The sequence below is a fragment of the Gorilla gorilla genome, chromosome 3, assembly GCF_029281585.2.
Source record: "Gorilla gorilla gorilla isolate KB3781 chromosome 3, NHGRI_mGorGor1-v2.1_pri, whole genome shotgun sequence".
Taxonomy (NCBI): Eukaryota; Metazoa; Chordata; class Mammalia; order Primates; family Hominidae; genus Gorilla; species Gorilla gorilla.
Window position 1 is genome coordinate 167,842,388 of NC_073227.2, and position 27,973 is coordinate 167,870,360.

The window sequence follows — 27,973 nt, forward strand, 5'->3', positions numbered from 1 at the left end:
TGTTAGAAGAAAAAATTTAGAGAAAAAAACCAGAAGTTCAGTTTTTAGTACATTATAGTTGAAGATATCTAAGTGAAGACATCAAGTAGGTGGTGGGGTATGCATTTGGAATTGAGGGGAGAGATCTGAGCTTTTAAAAGGATTGTTCCTCAAACAGAAGGGCAAAAAACACAACTTTTTAGCCTACCTCCAAACAACACCCAAACCCAGCCCTTCTGTACAACATGAACATTGCTAACCAATATTTTCCTAATAACAGAAAGCACAAGGAAAATAAACTTTTCTGAGGGGCAATATTTTTATACTTGCATTTTCTTAATGTTTTTGCCAAGAGTTTATATCTCAGCAATGTGTATTTAATTCTCCGATTTTTGATTCTTGGAGAAGAGTTTAGTGTCTGAAGTTAAGGTATAAGAAATAATATCCAAAAGCTGTGTCAACTTCCAGAAGTTAAATTTCATCAGTTCATCCCTATTCTAAAAGAAAATTTGGAGGATTCTGGGTATTTGCACTATCTTCAAATATATATGCCTTCAAATATACAAGTTGATTCATACACCATATCATACTGCATATATTCATATACTATATCTTTTCTTCTATGCTATAGGAGATGCTCCCTCATTAGACTGTGAGCCTCACAAGGGTTTAGGTCTTGTCTGTTTTCACCACTGTATCCTGAAAAGTAAGCAAAAGCAAATACAAAATCAAGGAGAGAGGAGTCAATAAAGGCAAAGAAATGGGCAGGGAACCAGAGGGTAGCAGAGGAAGCACACGACATGCAAAACCTGAGCGCAGCTATAGCAACAGGCAGGGGAGGACTCGAAAAAAGAGCGGAAACAACATGGTGGAGATGGGGGAGAGGGAGAGGATGACCCGGGGGTCAGAGAGCAAGGAGGAGGGACGAGAAGGAAGGATGCAGGACAGGAGGGAGCAAGATGGGTAAGGGAGGTGGGGAGAAGAAGGGCCAGAAGAAAAGGGGGCTTTTTAGATTTCAAGTAATAGGAGAGAGGGGAGGCAAATGAGCCCGGGGGAGCAAGAGAGGGGATGTAAGACAAAAAGGAAATGAGACACCTTGTTTGAAAGCACTTACTCCATATCAGGAACTAAAGAAATATTAGTTTCACTCATTCAAATTAATTTCAAACTCGATTTCCTTAAAAAAAATCCTAAATCCTTCTGAAATAAAGTCAATTTTATGGCAAAAAACAGAATACTGTAGTGGTTAGGAGAATGGGTTTGAATACCATTGCCACCCAGAATTATCTGAGGGTCTGGCAAAGGGGAGTTGTTTGATACCACTAAGGGTGTAGAGAAAAACAGAAGTTTATAAAGATAGTACCTCAAGACAGGGATGCCCTCTCTCACCACTCCTATTCAACATAGTGTTAGAAGTTCTGGCCAGGGCAATTAGGCAGGAGAAGGAAATAAAGGGTATTCAATTAGGAAAAGAGGAACTCAAATTGTCTCTGTTTGCAGATGACATGATTGTATATCTAGAAAACCCCACTGTCTCAGCCCAAAATCTCCTTAAGCTGATAAGCAACTTCAGCAAAGTCTCAGGATACAAAATCAATGTGCAAAAATCACAAGCATTCTTATACACGAATAACAGACAAACAGAGAGCCAAATCATGAATGAACTCCCATTCACAATTGCTTCAAAGAGAATAAAATACTTAGGAATCCAACTTACAAGGGATGTGAAGGACCTCTTCAAGGAGAATTACAAACCACTGCTCAATGAAATAAAAGAGGATACAAACAAATGGAAGAACATTCCATGCTCATGGATGGGAAGAATCAATATTGTGAAAATGGCCATATTGCCCAAGGTAATTTATAGATTCAATGCCATCCCCATCAAGCTACCAATGACTTTCTTCACAGAATTGGAAAAAACTATTTTAAAGTTCACATGGAACCAAAAAAGAGCCCTCATTGCCAAGTCAATCCTAAGCCAAAAGAACAAAGCTGGAGGCATCACGCTACCTGACTTCAAACTATACTACAAGGCTACAGTAACCAAAACAGCACGGTACTTGTACCAAAACAGAGATATAGATCAATGGAACAGAACAGAGCCCTCAGAAATAACGCCGCATATCTACAAGTATCTGATCTTTGACAAAACTGAGAAAAACAAGCAATGGGGAAAGGATTCCCTATTTAATACATGATGCTGGGAAAACTGGCTAGCCATATGTAGAAAGCTGAAACTGGATCCCTTCCTTATACCTTATACAAAAATTAATTCAAGATGGATTAAAGACTTAAACGTTAGACCTAAAACCATAAAAACCCTAGAAGAAAACCTAGGCAATACCATTCAGGACATAGGCATGGGCAAGGACTTCATGTCTAAAACACCAAAAGCAATGGCAACAAAAGCCAAAATTGACAAATGGGATCTAATTAAACTAAAGAACTTCTGCACAGAAAAAGAAACTACCATCAGAGTGAACAGGCAACCTACAAAATGCAAGAAAATTTTCACAACCTACTCATCTGACAAAGGGCTAATATCCAGAATCTACAAGGAACTCAAATAAATTTACAAGAAAAAAACAATAACCCCATCAAAAAGTGGGCAAAGGATATGAACAGACACTTCTTATAAGAAGACATTTATGCAGCCAAAATACACATGAAAAAATGCTCATCATCACTGGCCATCAGACAAATGCAAATCAAAACCACAATGAGATACCATCTCACACCAGTTAGAATGGTGATCATTAAAAAGTCGGGAAACAACAGGTGCTGGAAAAGATGTGGAGAAATAGGAACACTTTTACACCGTTGGTGGGACTGTAAACTAGTTCAACCATTGTGGAAGTCAGTGTGGCAATTCCTCAGGGATCTAGAACTAGAAATACCATTTGACCCAGATATCTCATTACTGGGTATATACCCAAAGGACTATAAATCATGCTGCTGTAAAGACACATGCACTCATATGTTTATTGCAGCAGTATTCACAATAGCAAAGACTTGGAACCAACCCAAATGTCCAACAATGATAGACTGGATTAAGAAAATGTGGCACATATACACCATGGAATACTATGCAGCCATAAAAAATGATGAGTTCATGTCCTTTGTAGGGACATGGATGAAATTGGAAACCATCATTCTCAGTAAACTATCGCAAGAACAAAAAACCAAACACCGCATATTCTCACTCATAGGTGGGAATTGAACAATGAGATCACATGGACACAGGAAGGGGAATATCACACTCTGGGGACTGTTGTGGGGTGGGGGGAGGGGGGAGGGATAGTATTGGGAGATATACCTAATGCTAGATGACGAGTTAGTGGGTGCAGCGCACCAGCATGGCACATGTATACATATGTAACTAACCTGCACAATGTGCACATGTACCCTAAAACTTAAAGTATAATAAAAAAAAAAAAAAGAAAATGTGGCACATATACACCATGGAATACTATGCAGCCATAAAAAATGAAGAGTTCATGTCCTTTGTAGGGACATGGATGAAATTGGAAATCATCATTCTCAGTAAACTATCGCAAGGACAAAAAGCCAAACACCGCATGTTCTCACTCATAGATGGGAATTGAACAATGAGAACACATGGACACAGGAAGGAGAACATCACACTCTGGGGACTGTTGTGGGGTGGGGGACGGGGGAGGGATAGCATTAGGAGAGATACCTAACGCTAAATGACGAGTTAATGGGTGCAGCACACCAGCATGGCACATGTATACATATGTAACTAACCTGCACATTGTGCACATGTACCCTAAAACTTAAAGTATAACAATAATAAAAATAAATAAATAAATAAAAAATAAAAAAATAAAAAAAAGATAGTACTTGTCCAGCTGTAAAGCACATACGTTAACTTAATATGCACAATAACTTTATGAGGTGAGAAAACTGAGGCACCTAGAAATTTAAGTAACTGGCCCAAGGTCACAGATCTTACAAGTGAAAGAGCTGGGTTTTTAACTCAAGCAGTGTGGTTTTGGAATTAGTGATTTTATTCACTACATACACAGACTCTCAAAGAGATTAACAGAAAGTGTATAAACATAATTTGAGAACATAATTACCCCAAAAATGATGGATCTTATTCATGATCAAAACAGCAATTATAACTAGAGAAACAAGGCTCTTTCACACTATTTCTAAAGGAGAATCGGTAATAAAAAGATAAAATCAGGAGAAAATACGACAAAAGTCCATTGTGACCAGTACATTCTTGAATTGGATAATTTTATTTTGGACTTTTTTGTTCTTCTTCCTGTTTTCTCTTTCACGTAATCAATCTGTTGCTAAAATCCACTCTAAATTTTCTGCAGAATTATTTTTAGGATTGTCGTTTCTTCTTCTAAGGAAACTAGCAGGGTGCCACAGCTGGATTAATAAAGAATTTGGAGCAAGAGAGATGAATGTCAGTGGAAGCAGATAATAGCCAACAGTTATAATCAATTTCCTTTGAATTAAATATTTTAATTGCTCCTCAAATCCAGTGTCACTTAGAATCCTCACTGGATGTGAATCTATGAATCAGGGTTAGCAGCTCATAAGGACTGTCCCCGCATGGCCCTAAGGTATTGGAAAAGGAGAAGGAGGAGGAGGCATTTCTCCTACTAGTCCTTGCCATGGACATTAACTACACCCTGCAGCCCAGGGCCATTCTGCATAATATATTGTGGGAAGACAAGGATGACATGAGAAGAGACTTTTAAAATGGGAAATTTCTCCCTAAACACCGCAAATTTCTCTATAAACAAGAAACACATAGACTCACTTTTTCATTGTAGATGTCCCCAAGCATTGTACTTGCTCTCACCAAATCTAGGCTTTGAAAATTGTTTCTTGCAATTTTCACAAATTTTTTCAAGTATTTAATTGCTTCTGTCATCTCTCCTTGGCTAGAATGAATGAAATAGGAAGTCAATGGAGTATCATCTCACTTAATGTCACAGTAAAGAGGAAGTATCTTGTGTCTTTGCTGTAGAAAATGCAAGATGGTTATCAGGATAATAAGATTTAATGTGTAAATACCAAATTAAAATATATGGCTTGTTTTTCTTGGAGCATACATTGAGTTAAAACTGAAACTTTTAAATCCTCATGCATTGCTAATAGAAATGTAAAATGGTACATCTTCTTGGGAAAACAGCTTGGCAGTTCCTCAAAAACTTTAACATAGAGTTACCATATGACCCAGAAATTTTACTCCAAAATATATACCCAAGTGAAGCAAAAATATGTCAACACAAAAAGTCATATACATGAAAGTTCATAGCAGCATTATTCATAATAGCCAAGACATGAAAACAATTGAAATGTATATCAACTGATGAATGGGTAAACAAAATGTGTTGTATACCTACAATGAAATATTATTCGGTCTTAAAAAAGAATGAGGTAGGCTGGGCATGGTGGCTCATGCCTGTAATCCCAGCACTTTGGGAGGCCCAGGTGGGCAGATCACGAGGTCAGGAGATTGAGACCATCCTGGCTAACATGGTGAAACCCCATCTCTACTAAAAATATAAAAAATTAGCCAGACGTGGTGGTGGGCGCCTGTAGTCCCAGCTACTCAGGAGGCTGAGGCAGGAGAATGGCATGAACCTGGGAGGCAGAGCTTGCAGTGAGCTGAGATCACAGCCTGGGCAACAGAGCAAGACTCCTGTCTCAGAAAGAAAAAAAAAAAAGAATGAGGTAGTGATACATGTTGCAACGTGGATGAAACTTGAAAATATGCTAAGTGAAAGAAGCCAGACAACAAAAGATCACATACCATATGAGCCCATTTATACGACATGTCCAGAATGGCAAATCCATGAGATGGAAAGTAGGCTAGTGGTCGCTAGAGGCTGAGGAAAGTGGAGGATTGAGAAATGACAAATAATGGGTACAAGGTTTCCTTTTAGGGTGATTGAAATTAGATAGCAGCCATGGTTGCTCAACCCCATGAGTACACTAAAAACCACTGAATTGTAGACTTTAAATTTTTAAAGTGAGGACTCTTTTAAATTGAAGGCTTTTAAAGTCTACAATTGTTAAAGTCATAATTGTATAGCATAAGAATTATGTCTCACTAAAGCTGTTTTTTAAAAAAAACTTTTAAAAGTTTATAAAAGGCGAATACTAGCTTACTCTTGAAAGCTTTCATTGGTAGTGAAAGCTCAGGTGTCACTAAAGTCACATATACAAGTGTTACATATCCTCACAAAATGTTCAGGAAGACATATAATTTCTAGCAGAGAATTTGGCATATAGTAACCATTAATACATTTTTCAATGAAGTAATGTTGAAAATTTGAGAAGGGAGACACATATGCTGCACACATGAAAGCTAAGCATCCAGGTAAACTGTGAGAACCTTAAGGCATATAGATGTTTGGAGTCTATGATTGTAAACTCCTGACCCTTGGATATTCCAGTAACATCAAGAAACTTTGGGAGCCTAGCAAATGTCCCAAAATTTGCTAGTTGCTGGGGAATGAGGTTCCTGTGCTTGAAGAGTTTCACTGTCAATTTGGAGAAATAAGTGTATAAATTCATACATGGGATCAATTGTGACAGGTACTGACTTGTATACAGTGCTTTGAAACCTGGAGTACATTCATTCACCTATCCTCATAAGAACATGTCTAGTGGTTTTTTTTTTTCTGGGTTTTCTAAGTGTGACTCCAAATTCTTTTGGCTATTTCTAAAGACTGAACCCACCTCTCAACTGGGGCTATTTAAAAGAACATGTTGCAAGTTCAGAAAGTATTTTCTTTAAAAAAAAAAAAAGGGGGGGATACATGTGTAGAACATACAGGTTTGTTACATAGATCTACCTGGGCCATGGTGGTTTGCTGCACCTATTGATCCATCCTCTAAGTTCCCTCCCCTCAATCCCCACCCTTCAACAGGCCCTGGTGTGTGTTGTTCTCCTTTCTGTGTCCTTGTGTTCTTAGTGTTCAACTCCCACTCATGTGAGTGAGAACATGTGGTGTTTGGTTTTCTGTTCCTGTGTTAACTTGCTGAGGATGGTGGTTTCCAGCTTCATCCATGTCCCCACAAAGCACATGATCTCATTCTTTCAATGGCTGCATAGTATTCCATGGTGTATATGTACCACATTTTCTTTATCCAGTCTATCATTGATGGGCATTTGGGTTAGTTCCATGTCTTTGCTATTGTAAATAGTGCTGCAATAAACATATGTGTGCATGTGTCTTTATAGTAGAATGATGTAGGTTTACTGAATCATTTTCTGGATCCTTTGGGTATATATCCAGTAATGGGATTGCTGGGTCAAATGATATTGCTGCTTCTAGATCTTTGAGGAATCACCATACTGTCTTCCACATTGGTTGAACTAATTTAACTTCCACCAACAGTGTATAAGTGTTCCTATTTCTCCACAGCCTCACCAGAATCTATTGTTTCCTGACTTTTTAATAGTTGTCATTCTGATTGGCGTGAGATGGTATCTCATTGCGGTTTTGATTTGCATTTCTCTGAAGATCAGTGATGTTGAGCTTTTTTTCATGTTTGTTGGCTGCATAAATGTCTTCTGTTGAGAAGTGTCTGTTCATATCCTTTTTCCACTGTTTGATGGGGTTGTTTGTTTTTTTCTTGTAAATATATTTAAGTTCCTTGAAAATTCTGGATATTAGACCTTTGTCAAATGGGTGGATTGCAAAAGTGTTCTCCCATTCTGTAGGTTGCCTGTTCACTCTGATGATAGTTTCTTTTGCTATGCAGAAGCTCTTTAGTTTAATTAGATCCCATTTGTCAATTTTTGTTTTTGTTGCAATTGCTTTTGGTGTTTTTGCCATGACGTCATTGCCTGTGCCTATGTCCTGAATGGTATTGCCTAAGTTTACTTCTAGGGTTTTTATGGTTTGGGGTTTTACATTTAAGTCTTTAATTCATCTTGAGTTAGTTTTTGTATAAGGTGTAAGGAAGGGGTCAAGTTTCAGTTTCCTGCATATGGCTAGCCAGTTTTCCCAGCACCATTTACTGAATAGGAGATCCTTTCCCCATTGATTGTTTTTGTCAGGCTTCTTGAAGATCAGATGATTGTAGATGTGTGGTGTTATTTCCGAGGTCTCTGTTCTGATCCACTGGTCTATATGTCTGTTTTGGTATGAGTACCATGCTGTTTTGGTTACTGTAGCCTTGTAGTATAGTTTGAAGTCAGGTAGCATGATGCCTCCAGCTTTGTTCTTTTTGCTTAAGATTGTCCTGGCTATATGGGATCTTCTTTGATTCCACATGAAATTTAAAATAGTTTTCTCTAATTCTGTGAAGAATGTCAATGGTAGTTTGATGGGAATAGCATTGAATCTATAAATCACTTTGAGCAGTATGGCCATTTTCATGATACTGATTCTTCCTATCCATGGGGATGGAATGCTTCTCCATTTGTTTGTTTTCTCTCTTATTTCCTTCAGTAGTGGTTTGTAGTGCTCCTTGAAGAGGTCCTTCACATCTCTTGTTAGCTGCATTCCTAGGTATTTTATTCTCTTTGTAGCAATTGTGAATGGGAGTTCATTCATGATTTGGCTCTCTGCTTGCCTACTGTTGGTGTAAAGGAATACTTGTGATTTTCGCACATTGATTTTGTATCCTGAGACTTTGTTGAAGTTGCTTCTCAGCTTCAGGAGATTTTGAGCTGAGACAATGGGATTTTCTAAATATACAACCATGTCATCTGCAAACAGAGACAATTTCACTTCCTCTCTTCCTCTTTGAATACCCTTTATTTCTTTCTCTTGCCTGACTGCCCTGGCCAGAACATCCAATACTATGTTGAATAGAAGTGGTGAAAGAAGGTATCCTTGTCTTGTGCCAGTTTTCAAAGGAAATGCTTTCAGCTTTTACCCATTCAATATGATATTGGCTGTGGGTTTGTCATAAATAGTTCTTATTATTTTGAGAGATGTTCCATCAATACCCAGTTTATTGAGAGTTTTTAACATGAAGGGGTGTTGTATTTTATCGAAGGCATTTTCTGCAGCTATTGAGGTAATCCTGTTGTTTTTGTCATTGGCTCTGTTCATGTGATGGGTTACATTTATTGATTTGCTTATGTTGAGCCAGCCTTGCATCCCAGGGATGAAGCTGACTTGATCATGGTGGGTAAGTTTTTAATGTGCTGCTGGAATCAATCGGCCAGTATTTTATTGAGAATTTTCACATTGATGTTCATCAGGGATATTGGCCTGAAATTTTCTTTTTTTTTGTTGTGTCTTTTACCGATTTTGGTTATCAGGATGATGCTGGCTTCATAAAATGAGTTACAGGAAATCCCTTCCTTTAAATTGTTTGGAATAGTTCCAGAAGGAATAGCATCAGCTCCTCTTCGTATATCTGGCAGAATTCACCTGTGAATTTGTCTGATCCTGGGCTTTTTTGGTTGTTAGGCTATTAATTACTGCCGCAATTTCAGAGCTTGTTATTGGTCTATTCAGGGATCCAACTTCTTCCTGGTTTAGTCTTGGTAAGGTGTATGCATCCAGGAATTTATCCATTTCTTCTAGATTTTCTAGTTTATTTGTGTACAGTTGTTTACCGTATTCTCTGTTAGTAGTTTGTATTTCTGTGGGGTCAGTGGTGATATCCCCTTTATCATTTTTTATTGTGTCTATTTGATTCTTCTCTCTCTTCTTCTATATTAGTCTTGCTAGCAGTTTATCTATTTTATTAATTTTTTCATAAAACCAGCTCCTGGATTCATTGATTTTTTGGAGGGTTTTTCATGTTTCTATCTCCCTCAATTCTTCTGTGATGTTAGTTATTTCTTGTCTTCTGCTAGCTTTTGGATTAGTTTGCTCTTGCCTCTCAAACTCTTTTAATTGTGAGGTTAGCGTGTTTATTTTAGATCTTTCCCGCTTTCTCCTGTGGGCATTTAGTTCTATAAATTGCCCTTTTAACACTGCTTTAGCTGTGTCTTAGAGTTTCTGTTATGTTGTCTCTTTGCTCTCATTGGTTTCAAAGAACTTCTTAATCTCCATCCTAATTTCATTATTTATCCAGTAGTCATTCAGGAGCAAGGTGTTCAATTTCCATGTAATTTTGCAGTTTTGAGTGAGTTTCTTAATCCTGAATTCTAATTTGATTGCACTGTGATCTGAGAGACTGTTGGTTATGAGTTCAGTTCTTTTGCATTTGCTGAGGAGTGTTTTACTTCCAATTATGTGGTCAATTTTAGAATAAGTGCCATGTGGTACTGAGAAGAATGTATGTTCTGTTGATTTGGGGTGGAGAGTTCTGTAGCTGTCTACTAGGTCCACTTGATCCAGAGCTGAGTTCAAGTCCTGAATATTCTTGTTAATTTTCTATCTTGTTAATCGGCCTAATACTGACAGTGGGTTGTTAAAGTCTCTTTCTAGGTCTCTAAGAACTTGTTTTATGAATCTGGGTGCTCCTGCATTGGGTGCATATATATTTAGAATAATTAGTCCTTCTTGTTGAATTGTTCCCTTTACCATTATGTAATGCTCTTCTTTGTCTTTTTGGATCATTGTTGGTTTAAAGTCTGCTTTGTCAGAGACTAGGATTGCAACCCCTGCTTTTTTTTTTTTTAATTTCCATTTGCTTGGTAAATTTTTCTTCATCCCTTTATTTCAAGCCTGTGTGTGTCTCTGCAGGTAAGATGGGTCTCTTGAATACAGCACACCAATGGGTCTTGACTCCTTATCCAATTTGCCAGTCTGTGTCTTTTAATTGGGGCATTTGGCCCACTTACATTTAAGGTTAGTGTTGTTATGTGTGAATTTGATCCTGTCATCATAATGCTATGTGGTTATTTGGCACACTAGTTAATGCAGTTTCTTCATAGTGTCATTGGTCTTTATATTTTGGTGTGTTTTTGCAGTGGCTGGTACCAGTTTTTCCTTTCCATATTTAGTGCTTCTTTCAGGGAAGCACCAAGAAAGGCCTGGTGGTAACAAAATCCCTCAGCATTTGCTTGTCTGGAAAGGATTTTGTTTCTCATTCACTTATGAAGCTTAGTTTGACTGGATATGAAATTCTGGATTGAAAATTATTTTCCTTAAGAATGTTGAATATTGGCCCCCAATCTCTTCTAGCTTGTAGAGTTTCTGCTGAGATGTCTGCTGTTAGTCTGATGGGCTTCCCTTTGTAGGTGACCTGGCCTTTCTTTCTGGCCGCCCTTAACAGTTTTTCCTTCATTTCGACCTTGGAGAATCTGATGATCATGTTTCTTGGGTTTGATCTTCTCATGGAGTATCTTAATGGAATTCTCTGTATTTCCTGAATTTGCATGTTGGCCTATCTTGCTAGGTTGGGAAAATTCTCCTGGATAATATCCTGAAGTGTATTTTCCAGCTTGTTTCCATTCTCCCCCTCTCCTCTGGTACTCCAATCATTTGTAGCCTCGGTCTTTTTATGAAGTCCCATATTTCTTGGAGGCTTTGTTCATTCCTTTTCATTCCTTTTTCTCTATTTTTGTCTGCATGTCTTATTTCAGTAAGGTGGCCTTCAAACTCTGATATGCTTTCTTCTGCTTGGCTGATTTGGCTGTTGATACTTGTGTATGCTTCATGAAGTTCTCGTGCTGTGTTTTTCAGCTCCATCAGGTCGTTTATGTTCCTCTCTAAACTGGTTATTCTAGTTAGGAATTCCTCTAACCTTTTATCAAGGTTCTTAGCTTGTTTGCATTGGGTTAGAACATGCTCCTTTAGCTCGTCGTAGTTTTTTATTACCTATCTTCTGTAGCCTACTTCTGCCACTTCATCCATTTGATCCTTCATCCATGTCTGTGCCCACATCCCTTGGCTGGAGGGAGGGGGCTCCCCTTCCCCGTGTGGCTCTCAGGTGGGCCACCACACCACGCTGCTCTTCCCTCTCTCCGTGGGTCCTGCCTGCCTTCTAGTCAATTTTGATGACAGCATCTGGATAACTTGGTTGCTGGTGAAGGATTCACACACTTATTATGGTTTATTCTGATGGGAGCCCCAGCTTCTTGTAGGCCATCTTGGCCCCACCCCCACAGTAGCATTTCTATATGCCCCAGAAGGTATTTTCAAAGAAGTTTATTTTAAACAAGTATTGGTAGGATTAGGGTTATCTCCTTGCATAACCTCCTAAGGTTTAGAAAACATTCATTTTCACAGGTAAACAGTGATATGTTTTTAAAAATAAGTTAGATTACTTTAAAGTCAAAATGAGTTATGGTGGAATTTAGAAAGATGTACGTTTGAATCTCAGCTCAGCCTCTTAGATTAATAACTTTGATCATACTAAAGTTATGAAACTGAAGAAAACTTTTGTCTCTTCATTTCAAAAATGGCCACAAGTTGCTGTGGGATTAAAAGTTGTGTAAATGTATAGCTTGGCATGTAGTAGGGATTCAATAAATGGCACTAGTGTTATTATTATCTCTCAGTGAAATAAACAACTATCACATTCACAGCTCTCTACTTGACATTGTCTACCACAAGCCAAGAGGCAAATTCAATTTAGCTAAGCAATCCTTCCTGAAAACATTCATCATGTGATGAATTAAATACCCTTGATTTTAATGTATGCTCTGCAAATCAGTCACATAAAGTCCTGGTGTCTATTTTCTAAGGGGCAAAATCAAAGAGCTAACATTTTTTGTTTACTTGAGTATCAGGTACTATCAAATACGCTTTTTTTCCTCTTATTGGTAAAAGAGTCTTCTACATATCAGAAATAGGATGAAATTTTATGTTACTGCAGCTGTGAATACTACTTTTTATAATTCTGTTCTCACTTTTTCATACTAAAATTATGACCGATCTTCCACATATAGGCATAGGTCAATTCTCCAGAAAAATCATGAATTATTGGAGGAAATTTTCAAATGCAGGCATAGAGTAAAATATAATGAGAGGTTCACTGATTATTTTAATTTAAATATTTGTTTTGTGAAACTAAAAGTTATTGAGAGAGCTTGAGTATAAAATATTAATAAAGAAAATACATTATTTAGAATTTTGAGTGAACTTGTGGATTTCTAGGGCTAAAAATGTTCTATCAAATTGTTAATTTTTCACACTCTTTCCTAGGCTATACTATTCAAGAAAAAATTGATGGGGGAAACATGATGATTTCTCTGAATATCACTTCAAAATCTTAGGGAAAATTATTATTATTAATTATTTAGCTAAGATGGACTCACTGAAGCTTATTTATGTTCATGTTTCTAAAAACCAATATATTTTTGAAGAAAGTACATTTTGAATTAGATTTGGCCTGCTGAGGATTGTTAAATCAAGATATATACAAACAAAGAAACAAGCAAAAAAAACTAAGTTTAGAGTATGAGAAACACAAAATAGTATAAATAAAACTATTGCTGGGTAATTCATGTCATTTTTCTTCCAAAGGAGCAATAGATCTCCAAAACATACAAAATTATCTGGAACTTGCTCTAACAAATAATGCTAGAGAAAAAAGTCTTATTATTGTAAGTCATTTGCTTTACTCAATGAATGTATAGGTCTACAGCCAGCAAACTTGTTAATGCAACATCTGAAATATTAACAGTATATGCTGGTTAAAGGTTTTCCAAATTTAAAAGTTAGCCACAGATTTAGAAGCCATTCTTTTTATGCAAGGGGAAAACACCAAATATTTTCTTACAGAAAGGGTACAGATTATTGGTATAAGTTAAAAGACAAGGTTAAAATGTTAGATAAATATTAATTCCAGTTTTCTATATGCAGTGCACAGGTGCAACTTGAACAGCATATTATATGGTATAATCATCAAATTCATTCAACCAGACCTTAGAGAGTTAAAAACATATATTCGGAGGAACAGGACTCCTCGGTCCAAAGAATGAGAATGAAACAGTGCAGAATATTTGTGTATCAAGGTGATTCCAGTTTCCAACTGGGAAAACAGGACCGTTAACACCCACGTCCCTTGACAACTGTCCAATTATGTATATCACACTTGGCCTACTGTTTGCAGTAGAAGTAATCAATAAAGGATGTGGTTGAGCGAACATAGATTTTGGTTGAACCAATGCATGAAAACTTAATCATTTACTCAGAGAGAAGAAATCAAATAGAGCAGAGATGAAACAGCCACTAAGGGGTTCGTTGATTGTGCCACCAAGTTTGTGGGCCACAGATGAAAGTAATAAGGCAAATGGGATCAGTGACAGGAGAAAATGCAAAAAGCTGTTCTTAATTTCATGAATTAATAGATATGTTTTGATGTATTTTTTGGTCATTTTTAGGAAATTTCACATCAAAGCCTGGATGTTCCATTTTAAAGAATATATGAAAATTACTAGGGCGTGTCATTTCTCTCAAGCAAGAAAAAATTAATTTTCAGCTATAACAGAAAGGTAATTTTCACACTTGAAACTTTGTACTGATTGATTTAAAGATCTCCACTGTGGAAAGTTTTCTAGGAAATAATTTAACTTGAGTTTGCAAGAAAATTTACAATTGGTATGGAATAAACCCAGAGATGGGTTAGTTGTGACCAATATGTATTAAACATATTTTTGTGAATTTTTTTCTCTGTATTCTTTTAAATAATCTGAGTATTTAGGAAAGTTGTGGCATTTCTGTAAATGAACTACTTCAGTAAATGAGGCAAAAAGAGTAATGCCATAAGGAAAATATAGGGATTTTCCCTCTCTGTATTTACTCAAACTGTCTGTCTGTATAATAATAATATTTACTTGTAATTTCTCAACTGGCTTTCTCTTTGTTTTATGGACAATAATTCTAGCTTTTATTGTAGTTTCACAAAGCAATTGTTAGTATTTTAGAACATCAACTCTTTTCTTCACTATTATTCCAAGTAGGGGAAGAATGATATTATAAATGCTTATTTTCTGCTATGCTGCTTAAAGTCTTATGCAATTAATATTATTCAGATCAATGGCAAAAATAACAAAACTTGTTCACTTATTAACACCTTCCCCAATAACTCTAACACCAAGTCTGTATCTAGTAATAATATCACCAGACAGGCAACTCTGTATTACCAAATCCTCAGTCTTGAGGGATTGTGGTGTGTTTTTCAATTGAGGGCTTAGTATAAATTCTTATAACCATTTTAGAAGCTTCCAGCCTTAGATCTTATTCACCATTCATGCACGCTCAGCTGATGGCCTTAGACACACACTTATCCTAGACATGGCTATCCTCTTCCATTTCCTTTAAAGATATAAAATATGTTTATAGAGATAGGGCTACCATTAGTGAAACTTGTGCAATTGCACAGGTTAGGAAAAAGAGATTTAGAGGTGATGCTAAGCTTCATATGCAACTTGATTTATTTCTCAGCTGCCACCACCATAATTTCCTCTATTTGGGCTGTAGTCTGTTTCTTGCACGTTGCTACTAACCTAAGAAGGACAATTTAGGGCTATGAAAGGGCTGGTACATGTGTGTGTTTGTGTTTATGTGTGTGGGTATGTGCATGTGTGTATGTGTGCACATGCATGTTTACTGAAGGATATCAAGCCTTTCAAGCAAAACGTTCTAAAAATGATCACAGAATTTACATCAAAGCATTTATACTATGAGTGGACTTGATTTAATAATGCTTTGCGCTATTCAGGATGCTGTTGTCTATCTTATAGAATTTTAGGTTTGGAAAATCTGCCTGTTAGTAGATCACTTTTTGAATTATTTTGCACAGATACTGAAATAATATGTGGAGGCTTGCACTCCCCTGAGTGCTCCTCTATAACCAACAACAATGCTGCAAAATCACAGATTTGGATTGGAAAGCTGGTTGTAGCCTTGGGACACTTTTTCACTATGACCTCAGAATAAGCATCCCCTGCACTGTCTTGTGCATTGTGGCATTGTATAACATTATAAAATTAAGAATCCATGTCTACCATGAAATCACTGGTAGCTTTATTGTACTTTAGTAGATGGGAATTCTTTTTTTAATTAATTAAAAAATATAGAGATAGGTTCTCACTATGTGGCCCAGGCTGGTCTCAAACTCCTGCACTCAAGTGATCCTCCCACTTTGGCCTCCCTAAGTGCTGGGATAACAAGTGTGAGCCATTGTGCCTGGCCAGGAATTCCTATAAAAAGAATTAGTTTACTTGGCATAAAAGTAAAATGGAGATAAATCTTCTTGCTCCTTCAAATGTTTGCCCTAAGGCACATTGGCAGGCTGCTGAGAGTGTTGGAACAGAATGGTCCCCAGTCCTACCCAAAACAAATTCAACTTCATGATATATCAAATATAGCTGTATCCCGTCCCACTCCCAAGCTCCAAATAATACTTAAATAGGCAAATTAAAACATCAGATTGCCTGGTAGTGCCAAAATTCACCAGATAATTGTTCAACTCTTCACTTAGCCTTGACTGAATCGACCAGGAATTCAAATCCTGGGAAGGAGGCTAAAATATTCCAGATAAGAAGCAAGGCTAAGAGGTGAGAATTATTTGAAGACAGGCTCGTGTCTCTGGAAAATAATTATAAAGACCATCAGTAACCAAAGGGGCATTTCAATATTTGTCCAGTGAAATTGTAAGTGCTTAGCAGATGTTTATAAATAAATTTTCCCCTTGAAGTTTTATCTCTTTATTAATTAATTTATTTATTTTTGCGATGAGGTCTTGCTATGTTGCCCAGGTTGGAATCAAACTCCTGGGCTCCAGGGATCTTTTCATCTCAGCCTCCCAAGTAACTGAGATTACAGGCACCCACCACCACACCCAGCTTATCTCTCTAGTTATGCTGGAACACAATGGAAATATCATTTTGTAAAAATTATTTTATAAACATGTTAGGGGACACATTTACATGCTACTACAAAGCAAAGCAAAGAATCCAATCTTTTTTGCTGATTTTTGGGCAGTGATAACAGCAGAGTCAAGTAATTTCATAATCAAAATGTACAATCAACAGAGTTGATTAGTTCCAAATAGACATAAATTGAATTCTTGTCAGTCTCTTCTTTGTATTCAACCACCCACCTGTGTCTTCCGGGTTGTTGTTTGGAAGTAAAAGTTTCAAAAAATAGCTGAGTTGGTCTTCCATGGACTAGTTACCAATCTTTATTTAGAAGGATCACAACACTCACAGGCTTGCTTGCCTTATCCATGACTGGCTCTGTCTTTCTTGGATAAACACCCATACTCTCCTTCTTTTCCTTATATTTTGAGACAGTTTCGCTCTTGATGCCCTGGCTGGAGTGCAATCTTGGCTCACTGCAACTGCCACCTCCCAGGTTCAAGTGATTCTCCTGCCTCAGCCTCCCGAGTAGCTGGGATTACAGGAGCCCTCCTCCATGGCCAACTAATTTTGTGTGTGTGTGTGTGTGTGTGGTATTTTTAGTAGAGAGGGGGTTTCACCATGTTGGCCAGGCTGGTCTCAAACTCCTGACCTCAGGTGATCTGCTCACCTCGGCCTCTCAAAGTGCTGGGATTACAGGCGTGAGCCACCGTGCCTGGCCTCTCCTTCTAAATATGTCTGTGTTCCTAAACCATTTATCCAGTGATGACTGCGTTTTATTTATTTTGTAGGATATCTTTAATTTCATTGGTACTGATATTTTAAACTATGATTATTATATTAGTAATGGTACTTATATAATGATTCCAATTTTACCTCACTAGGTACTTTTTAATGTCTCAAATGCCTTTCAAATAACAATTTTACTTTTAAAACACCTCCTTGTATGTGTTTACAACTGAAGTACAAATGGGAAGAAATTAGAACTTAATACAATCTATATTACTACAGTTACTGCAACCAACATTACTATTATTAAAAAGCTATATCTTGGATATAAGATAACATAGTAAAAACCAAGGCCTTAACTGATAACTTTTCTTATTGTTATTATTTCTTAAGTCATAATGCTACTCTATAACAATCAAATGGAGTAAACAATGATTGCAAGACAATGACTGAAGGGTGAATGATATATCTTCCATGGAAAAACAGGTATCAGAAGTTGTTCATATATCTAAAATTTTCTGTTTTAAATGAAACATTGGGAATATTGGTTTTAACCCCAATTGTTTATCCAGATGTGCTCAAAGGAGAGATGTCTTAATGGAAAAGCATGACTGAAGCATAAATGGAAACTTTCCTCAAAGAAGAGATCTGGAAAGGTTATGGTGAGCCACAGCCACTGAAGCGTACTACATATTTCTGTGCTCTCTGCTTTCTTAACTTGTGAGATGTGACCCGATTTTTTTCTCTTTTATTCAAGGTCATCACTAAACTTACAGAAAACCAAAAAGAAAATAATACGAAGGAGGCACAGACAAAGAAGAGTTTAGATGCGTATTTTAAACTACCAAACTGGTTTAAAATAACTTACGATGAAAGGGTCACTTAAGAAGGGCACTGCTTAAAATTTAAGCAGGCAGTAATGGAAAGCGACAGACCTCAAACAATTTAAGCCTTTCACAGTTGAGTGAATTCACAGTGACAGCAAGACGAGAATGTGCTAACTTACCTCTGCAGGACCTTGGCTATGGCTTCATAGCCTCTCCCCAGACTGAGATCATCATCCAGGTCTGTGGAGATTTTACAGTAAGTGTCAAGGACCTATCAGGAAGAGAAATACATATTGAACATATAGCACAGCCAGATACGCTGATGTTTCATTTCATAACAGAAAAAAATAAAATTAATAGTTGGTTTTAATGTCTCTATAAAAAATTTTGTTGATTAAAAATTCATGTTGGTTTGGTTTATTTTTATCTATAGTATAACTTGTTTTGTGGCAATCTCTTTAAGCCATGACAGTGAGGCCTTACTTTTGGAAAAAATAATTCTTTTCTTGCATAATTGCCCAAATCTTCCAATTTATATAACTTAGGTGTGAATAAATAATTTAATGGTTTTTACATTATTTTAAAATACGGGACTATTATCTAACGTAATATAAGGCAGATTATAATATTCTACTATGATAGCTTAAATATCACTTTTCTTTCTATAAATAGCTATTTGAAAAGCATGAATTTAGGTGCCAGGCAATTTCTAAATCTATCATTTTATTAGATGCATAGCTCACAGTTTGTGCATGTATACAGTTTACACTAAAAATATTTCTTACAAATGTATTTCATTACCAACAATCTCTTCAATAATCAAAAGATTACAGCTGCCACAGCCAAACATGTGATCTTAATTTAATTTAACACTGACATCATCTGTATGGTATAATTTTCCCTTTTCCACTTTTCCCTCTTTCAATGGCCCGAAGGAGAAAAATACATAAAACAGAATCCCCATTCTTCCTTTTTCCTTCATTATTACTTGACCCAACCTATTACACACATGAGGACACAGGAAATCTCCAAAGACCTCTATGGAAATCCTTTTTGCACATTTTCTAAGAAAGAATTAGCAAAAGTTATTTGACGGCATTTGGAAGACAGAGTCAGTGTGAGGGACGACATAAAAACACCTCGTCTGCTACTGCCTGAATCAGGCAGCCTAGAAGGTTTAAGTCTGAGCCGCAGGGTTGATATTTTATTTGCTTTCTTAGTGTCAATATTTGGGAAATAATTTCAATGAGGCTATTGCGACACTTCAAAAAATTTGAGTTTCATGTGGTTTGCAAGTGACTGCTTGACATAATACTGTTGTTAAAACTTATGGCTATATACTGACCCAGGGTTTAAATTCCTGCTAAAACCACAAAGTTAAAAATTTTGGGGTATTTTGTACTTTAAAAATGTATTTATTCTTAATTAATAAATAAAAACATATCTATCACCTCACCAAATTACCATTTGTTAATGTGGTGAGAATGTTAAAAATGTATTCTTTTAGCAATTTTGAAATATACATTATTATTACCTTGATTTTCATTTTTAAGACTCTTTTTTTTATTATTATACTTTACCTAATGTTAAATGATGAGTTAATGGGTGCAGCACACCAACATTTTTAAGTCTCTTAATAACCCTTGTGTAAACCTGAGAATATTCTTTTCACCATCTTACATAACAAGTAGCACTTAGATCTAATCTGATATGAATTGACGTAGACCTTTCTGAGTTAAAGGGCAGTACCTCTGAATTTTGTGAATTTATAAGAGATCTTTTGGAATCCTAATATCAAAATATTTAGGAAAAGATTTTCTGGTGTTTTTTAAGGTCCATGTAATTTACATGACATTCTAGAAGTTTAAAGTAAAGATTGAATAGAATTATATTTTCTGCCAAAATAGTTCGTTTGTTTTTTTTCAGCAAATACCACTATTGTGTCTCAGGCACTATGTTAGACCGTAGGATCTTAAGTAGATGAGAATATGCCTGTAACCCTCAAGGCATTTACAGTTCAGTGCTCCAGACTTTGGACTGATACAACTGTGTGAATTAACAATGACTGAAGACAGATTTCTCCAGGACTAAAGCTGTGCTTATACTGCACCACTCTCTCATGACCCTGATCTCCATGGGCTCTGAAGCACATGGCAACAATCAGAGGTGCCCAGTTTTATCTGTGAGGTGTGACTCTTGAACCCATGGATAGAAGGGTAGGTTCCCAAGAAATTATGGGTAGATACTTCAGTGTTGATGGCTCCTATCCCACACCACTGTGCCATAATTCCTGGGAGCAGAGGGGCAAAAGACAGCTTTGGCGTTGCACTTGATTCCATAGTAGCTTCCCATTGGAGACAGATGCGGCCTGCTGAAATGAACACTAACCTTAGAATAAGAACACTTGGATTCATGTCCTAGCCTTCCATACCCAACACATTTGGGCCAGGAAATCTCTTTAAGTTGAATTTCCTCATAGTAAAAAAGAAAATCTACTTCTGAGAATGGTTGTAATGCTGTGAGATAATATAAAGTGCTATGTAGATATTAGGACAAGAATTATTTGGGAACCTGTTAATTAGCTGCCAGTGAACAGCTCCTGGTAGGAGTGTCCCTCCTCAAAGTAAGGACAACTGATCTTTTTTGTGGTTTGAGAGAGTGTGGGTATTTCCTTAAACAATTTACAGAAAAACAGGAAATATACAGGCAGTAGGACGAGTACAGTTCATTATTGACCAAGTAGGGAAAATGTCAATCACATGAAATTCACATGAGGATCTTGCAAAGGAGCTGCTCTAAATCAAAGACACACCCTCTGATCCTCAGGAACATGAGCTGCAGTGGGAGAGAGGAGTGCATATAGGTGAAATCATGAAGAGATTACTAGACAAAACCCAGTGCATTGGTGAATTGTGTAGTTCAAACTAAAGAGAGTAGGAGGGTCTTCATTAAAATAAAAAAGCATTAAAATGAGTGGAAAAATAACATGATACTACAAATTCTGTAGAAGATACAGATGTTTTAATTTACAAGAAAAACTCAACCTTATTAAAAAGTGGGCAAAGGAGGTGAACAGACACTTGAAAAGATGACATGCATGTTGCCAACATGCATATGGAAAAAAGCTCAATATCAGTGATCATTAGAGAAATGCAAATCAGAACCACAATGAGATACCATCTCTTATGAGTTGGGATGGCTATTATCAAAGTCAAAAAACAACATATGCTGGCAAAGGTTGTGGAGAAAAGAGAATGCTTATACACTGTTGGTGGGAGTGTAAATTAGTTCAACCATAGTGGAAAACAGTGTGGCGATTCCTCAAAGGGCTAGAAACAGAACTACCATTCAACCCAGCAATCCCATTACTAGGTATATACCCAGAGGAATAAAAATTATTCTACCATAAAGACACATGCATGCAAATGTTCACTGCAGCACTATTCACAATAGCCAAGACATGGAATCAACCTAAATGCATATCAATGCTCACTGGATAAAGAAAATGTGGTACATATACACCATAGAATACTATGCAGCCATAAGAAAGAATGAGATCATGTCCCTTGCAGCAACATGGATGCAGCTTGAGACCATTATCTTTAGTAAACTAGCACAGAAACAGGAAACCAAATACTGCATGTTCTCACTTATAAGTGGGTGCTAAATGATGGGAACTCATGGATACAAAGAAGGGAACAACAGACACTGGGGACCTGCTTGGGAATGGAGGGTGGGAGGAGGAAGAAGACCAGAAAAGATAACTGTTGGGTACTAGGTTTAGTACCCAGGTGATGAAAATAATCTGTAAAATAAAGCTCTGTGACACAAGTCTACCTATATAACAATCCTGCACATGTACCGCTGAACTTAAAAGTTTTTAAAAAGATACAGATGTTTTATACTGATTTATAGTAGGCAACTTTATCTGCTTAAAGCAGGTAAGGTATAACCTACAAATTAATAAATATTGATCAACTTGAATCACTAGACAAAGAGTGGAACCACTTTTACAAAGAATACTTCAAGTATTATAAGAAAATACAGTGTGGCAATCTGAGGGGTGCACTGCACTTGATTGACTATCCCTGTGGCAGATAATATGTTGGAAACAGAGCCAGGATCAGGATGGTTAAACTCTAGCATCGCAAATCAGAGATAGGCAAACAAAGGATCTCCAGGTACAAATATTTTGATGAATTGAAAATATATATAATATATAAAATATAAGTGAATTTGTCTATTTTTAAAGTTCATGGGAACCAACTTAACCTTTGGCAAAAGACAGAGGAGAACATTAATTTAGCGTGCTACTATGTAAGTTTCAATGGACACCAAACTACATGATAACCAAAGTTACCAAAGTTGGCAAAGTCAGTTCATACACCTAATAAGAATTGAGTGCTACATGGCCACTCTATCCAATTGCTCCAATAATTTCAGTGAGTAATGAAGATGAAGCTTTAAAAACAATTTCCATGACTTCAGAGAAAACAGACTATCTTCTTACCAAAATGAAATAGATGTACTTGGTAAAAACATTTTCAAATAAAATCCAAAGTTCTTAAAATAAAATAATTACTATGGGTCACCTAAAAACAAAACTACTAGAATACTCATCAGAAAAAAATGAGTGTACAAAAGAACAATGCTGGGGATATGCTACAGATTCTTTGAAGAAGTGTTGTTGTAAAATGAAATTTAAGGATTATTAATTTATTTTTACTGCAATAGCCTGAGGGAATATCGGATTTAAGTCAAAGATTGTCAACTGTCAAAAAAAAAGAAATAGAATATCTATCTGTCTTAGAGAAAGCAGAAAAATATCCTTGCTTTTTCAGAAGATAGGAATTTAAAATTTATAAGAATAAATTTTGTGCCTGAGCTTTGACATCTTTAAGGAGACACATAGGAAGACATTATTAGGTCTAATAATTTCAAGCACCCAGTTGTCTTTTTTCCTTTCTATGCTTAGGACTACCAGTTAGGAGGGTACCTTGGACAGACAAAAATGAACTGCAGTTGACTCTTGAACAACACAGGTCTGAACTGCATGAGTCTACTTAATGCGAATTTTTTTCAACCAAATGTAGATCGAAAATACTGTATTTGAAGGATTGGGAACCTGCCTGAAGGAACAACTGTATTTGGTATTCATCCTCCTTTCTAACTTCCTCTGTTGTCCTATTTCTCACCGCACTGCAATTCCTCTGTTATATACCTTTATTTTAGAAACTATTAAAACATAAAATTCTACCAGTCTTGGCCCTTATGTTCACTTTAACAAGTGAAATTTTAAATCACTATGAGAACTATCACTTCAGGCCTACCTTTTCCAAATTAGATGGAACTGTCCCCTGACCCCTCTGTCCAGCCAGCCTTTATAAGAAAACACTGTTCCAGTTCATTTGTTTTAAAAAAGTTTAAAGACCACTGTAGAGTCACACGGAGTTGTAGGAAATAATACAGAGTGATCCCATATACCCTTCGCTCCATTTTATCCCAGTGATGACTTTTTTCATAATGATAGCATAATATCACAATCAGGGAAATGACATTGATATATACCCACTGGCCTTATAAGTACTGTGTGCTAACCAAATAAGCGCTAGTATTTGATAGTGCAGTAGAGATATTATAGATAATAATTATATATTTCAAAATAGCTACGAAATTGTAGTTAATAATCATTTATTGTATACCTAAAACTAGCTAAAAGATTTGTAATGTTCCCAACACAAAGAAAAGATAAATGTTTGAGGTGATGTATATCTCAATTACCTTGATTTGAGCATTATACATTTTATACAGGAATCCAAATGTCACAGGAAACCCCCAAATATGTATAGCTATTATATATCAATAAAAATTTTTAAATTTCACTGGCCTTATTCAGATTTCACCAGTTTTACATGAACTCGTGTGTGTGTGTGTGTGTGTAAGTTTTATGCTATTTTATCACATGAATATATTCATGTAGCCACCACTGCAATCAAGATACAGAAAAATTCCATCATACAAGGATGCCTCATGTACTCTTTCCTAGTTCATTTTTTGTTTGCTCCTTAAAAAAGAAAAAAGAAAATGATAAAGGGAAATCTTTTTTTTTCTCTTTTCCTTGAGTAAAAGTTCTTCCTTGGGAAAAATTCTGCAATACTTTGGCATCTCTTCTCTACCCCTTTGGTGCACCTCCTTTAACTTGAGCACTTGTATTTCCCTGGCAATTTGCTCAGCTAAGTGATAGAAAAAAAGGAGTTGACTAAATTAATTCATACTTATACATAGGTGTGAATGACTCAAACGTCATTAACTCTGGCAGAGGAAGTTGCAGTTTTAAAAAGAAAATGTTTGTCAGCCCCACATCATTTCTTCTAAACTACATTTTATGCAGTTTAATAAAGTGCAGTAAGATAATTCAGACAGTGTGCGGCAGGAAAATTTGGGGACAAAGGTTATAAAATAAAAAGCCAGCTTCCTTGTCTTGAAATCTAACCTTTGATACGATCTCTTAATCTTTTAAGTGGGTACTGGTTTTTATCTTTTTTTTTTTTTTGGTCTACTGTACCTTTGTGTTTTCTAGAAGCTCCACAGCTTTTTCACAATGTCCCTTATCACATAAGCGTGGAAGAGATGAAAAAAGGAAGAGGGAAATGTGCAGCAGCAGATGTGATCCTGGTGAAGGGAACTGCAGCTATTTCCATTCCACCTTGTTATCACTTTCTTCATAATGCCCAACCTTCAGAACCAATGTATTATGCAAAGAACTCTTCCAGTATATTCCATTAGATGTGGCTGCTAGATATAAAATTATATTTCTACTCTTAAAGACCTTACTATGTAAGGAAATAAGACTTACAGACATTGAAATTATATAGTGCTGTAAGTCTGTATAAAGGGCTAAAAATTTAGTCCGAAAACATTAATCCATTACATAAATACTGAGTGTCTTTTATGGGCCAAGCCTTGTTCTAGGTGCTAGGGATACAGCAGCCAATAATACAAAATCCCTGGCCCATTGCAGCCTACATTGTATTTGGGCAACAGGAAGACAATTTGTAATGAAATAAATAAATAAATGAATTTCAGATAGTTCTAAGAACTACAAAGGAATACAACCAGGAGAAGCTTCATATAAGAACTCTATAATAACTCTATCTTCATGTAAGGACTCTATCTGTATTTTAAAGGAATAATAGAATTGGAGAAGCTGGAGCAAGTCTGGAAATGAGAATAAATGATACAATGAGAAAGAAGAGAAAGCTTTGCTAGGATACATAGATGCAGCAATGTTCAATAGAAAGTGTGCTTTAAAAAGCATTCACAGAATGTTTGTCTAGTAATGTGGACTAAGTTATTGCAGTTTCAACTGATAAATTAAGGAACAAACTTCCAAATGGCAATTTATCTTTCTGATTTCAAAGAAAGTATTTAATTGTTGTGGAGAAGGTAAGGCAGGTCATTCATTTTCATCCCTTCATTCTGCATGCACATAACAGTAGTCTTTTGCAGGACTTTAAAAAAATTCACAGTTTTTGTCTTTCTACTTTCTGAGCACCTCAACATGTTTGGTGAAATTTGCCACATTCAAGATGCTGCAGGTGGCTGCCTCGTTTTCTGTTATTCCAAGTTTTCAAGATTTTATTCAGCGTTGTTCCTGTGCCTAGGGAAAGGAGAGGAAGTATTTTTTTTTCTCCCTCTGGCACAGCACTGTGCATGCACAGCTCAAACTAGTATGACCAGATCACACAGGTCAGTGACATGGGCCTCTGCTCTCTGGCTGGTGACCTTAACTACCACTATTTCTGTGTGAAAAAAACAAGCAAAAAAAAAAAAAAAAAACACCATAGAAGCCATCATATGAAACAAGTTCTAGAATGTAACCTATTTGAGATGGGAGTTTTGCAATTTTGCAAAAACTTCAGTGAACACGAATATTTTTTTTCTTATTTTTTTTTCCTCTGTACCTATTCCTTTCTCTGCTTGCCACCCTTCCCATTGTTCTTTCTTCCTGAGTTAACTCAATATTTGAAGCAGTAAGGACTCCTACTCTGAAGACATAGACCGGGCCTTGGAGGAGCCTTGTGAGATAATGAAATCTTCCTCTGGGTGTTCAAATTTTCTCCAAACATCATAGGCTTTTGAGCCTGGCAGGTGTTCTACTGAGCTGACTGATGGTGCCAGGTGACTTAATCTCTCTGGGCCTGTTTCCTCAGGTGCAAAATGGAAATGAATGAAACCTACCTTGAAGGGGTGTTACAAGGTTCCAATAAGATTAGGTATGTAAAAGTACTGTCTAAGGATTTGAACAAAACAACTGCTTAATTTGCCTTAGTGCTTATCTAACCTAGTTGTTCTCAAATTATTTTGCCCTTGCCAGATGGCATTTGGCAATGTCTGCATATGTTTTAGGTTGCTATAATTATTGGGGGGGTGCTACTAGTATCTAGTGAGTCAAGGCCAAGGATGCTGCTAAACATCCTACAATGCACACCATAGCCTTCCCCATAGCAAACAATTATGCAGCTCAAAATGTGCATAGTGTCACTGTTGAGAAACCCTCAGCTGGCCTTTGCTTGAACAATTTTCATGATAGGAAATTATTTCCTAGTGAGGCTAGCCATTCAATCACTGGAGAGTTACCTGAGAAAAAACATTTGTTCAGCCCAGGCAAAATCTGTAACTCTCACCTGCCAGCCAAGGTTGTGCTTTGTGAGACAGCAAAATAAGCCCATTCCTCTTCTTGTGACAGTCCTCCCAATATTGAAAGGTGGCTGTTTTCCCTCCCCAAACCCCACAGACTTATAGAGAGTCATGCAGGACACTCTGAAATAAATGAGAATGAAACCCCTACAGGTTAGCCATATTTGGATGCTTTGTTTCCAGTTTTGTCTACAAGTCTAAGAGAACCAGAAGAGTTTAAATAAACCCACCTAGATCAAAAATTGTCTATAAAACCATAAAGAGCATCAAACAGATTTCTCTGTTAACAAGAAGTTATGAGTCCTTTGCCCAGGGTACATTTTTTACCCGTTTCTTCCTTCCCCACCATAAAAAGTCAGCATAGCTAATATTGTGTTATACATCCCCTACACAAAATCCAAATTGTGTCATTTTATAACAAAAGTTTAGCACTGTTCTCCATGCAGTGCGTTACTTTGAGGAAAAAAGGGCAAAGATACAGATTTATACTTATGCAATGAGAAATACAGAAATAAAAAATCAAGTTTGCCATCTTGAGCTTGAAATCATTGTCAAATCTTATTGGAAATACATTTATTCTGATTTCTGGCAATCTAACCCCCTTTAGCCATTTCACAGTTGGTGAGCAGAGAGGATGTTTCTGCCTCATTTACAGTGTCTGAACATGATTCAGACAATCAACTGCAACATTAGTCAAAGGAATCAGTGGCTAATGATTTCTGACAAGCACTGCAGTAACAGGCTGAGGACCAGACTGGGCAGCCATAGCGTTCAGGGATGTTTTAGAGGAGCCAGCAAATAGGCACTGGTGGAAGATAATACACATGAAGGCAAATAGCAGTGGCCCCACATCACTTAAAGGCTCTTACATACTTTATGAAAAGTATCTGACATGCAATAAAAACACTAATTCTTTTCTACAAATATGTTATCTTGAGTGGACACTGAGGACAATTAGGGATGTCGCTTTGTAAATTATAATACACGAAAGTGGTTACATCTTTTGCATTCT

The 27,973-nt window shown here is 36.7% G+C and overlaps 1 protein-coding gene and 1 long non-coding RNA gene across 6 annotated transcripts in view; one reads left to right on the forward strand and one right to left on the reverse strand.

Annotated features, from left to right (window-relative positions):
- TTC29 (tetratricopeptide repeat domain 29) overlaps positions 1-27,973 on the reverse strand; it is a 240,701-nt gene that overhangs the window by 106,262 nt on the left and 106,466 nt on the right. For all 5 annotated transcript variants that reach the window (XM_019026099.3, XM_063705596.1, XM_063705594.1 and 2 more), the window contains 2 exons: positions 18,441-18,532; positions 4,787-4,910 (listed from right to left, as the gene is read on the reverse strand). In XM_019026099.3, the coding sequence (XP_018881644.3) occupies positions 4,787-4,910; positions 18,441-18,532 (216 nt within the window). The remainder of the gene's footprint in view (positions 1-4,786; positions 4,911-18,440; positions 18,533-27,973) is intronic.
- LOC109026699 (uncharacterized) lies at positions 17,834-18,239 on the forward strand. Its single transcript, XR_002005770.3, has 3 exons — positions 17,834-17,920; positions 18,007-18,096; positions 18,192-18,239. It is a non-coding gene; the product is annotated as an uncharacterized lncRNA (long non-coding RNA).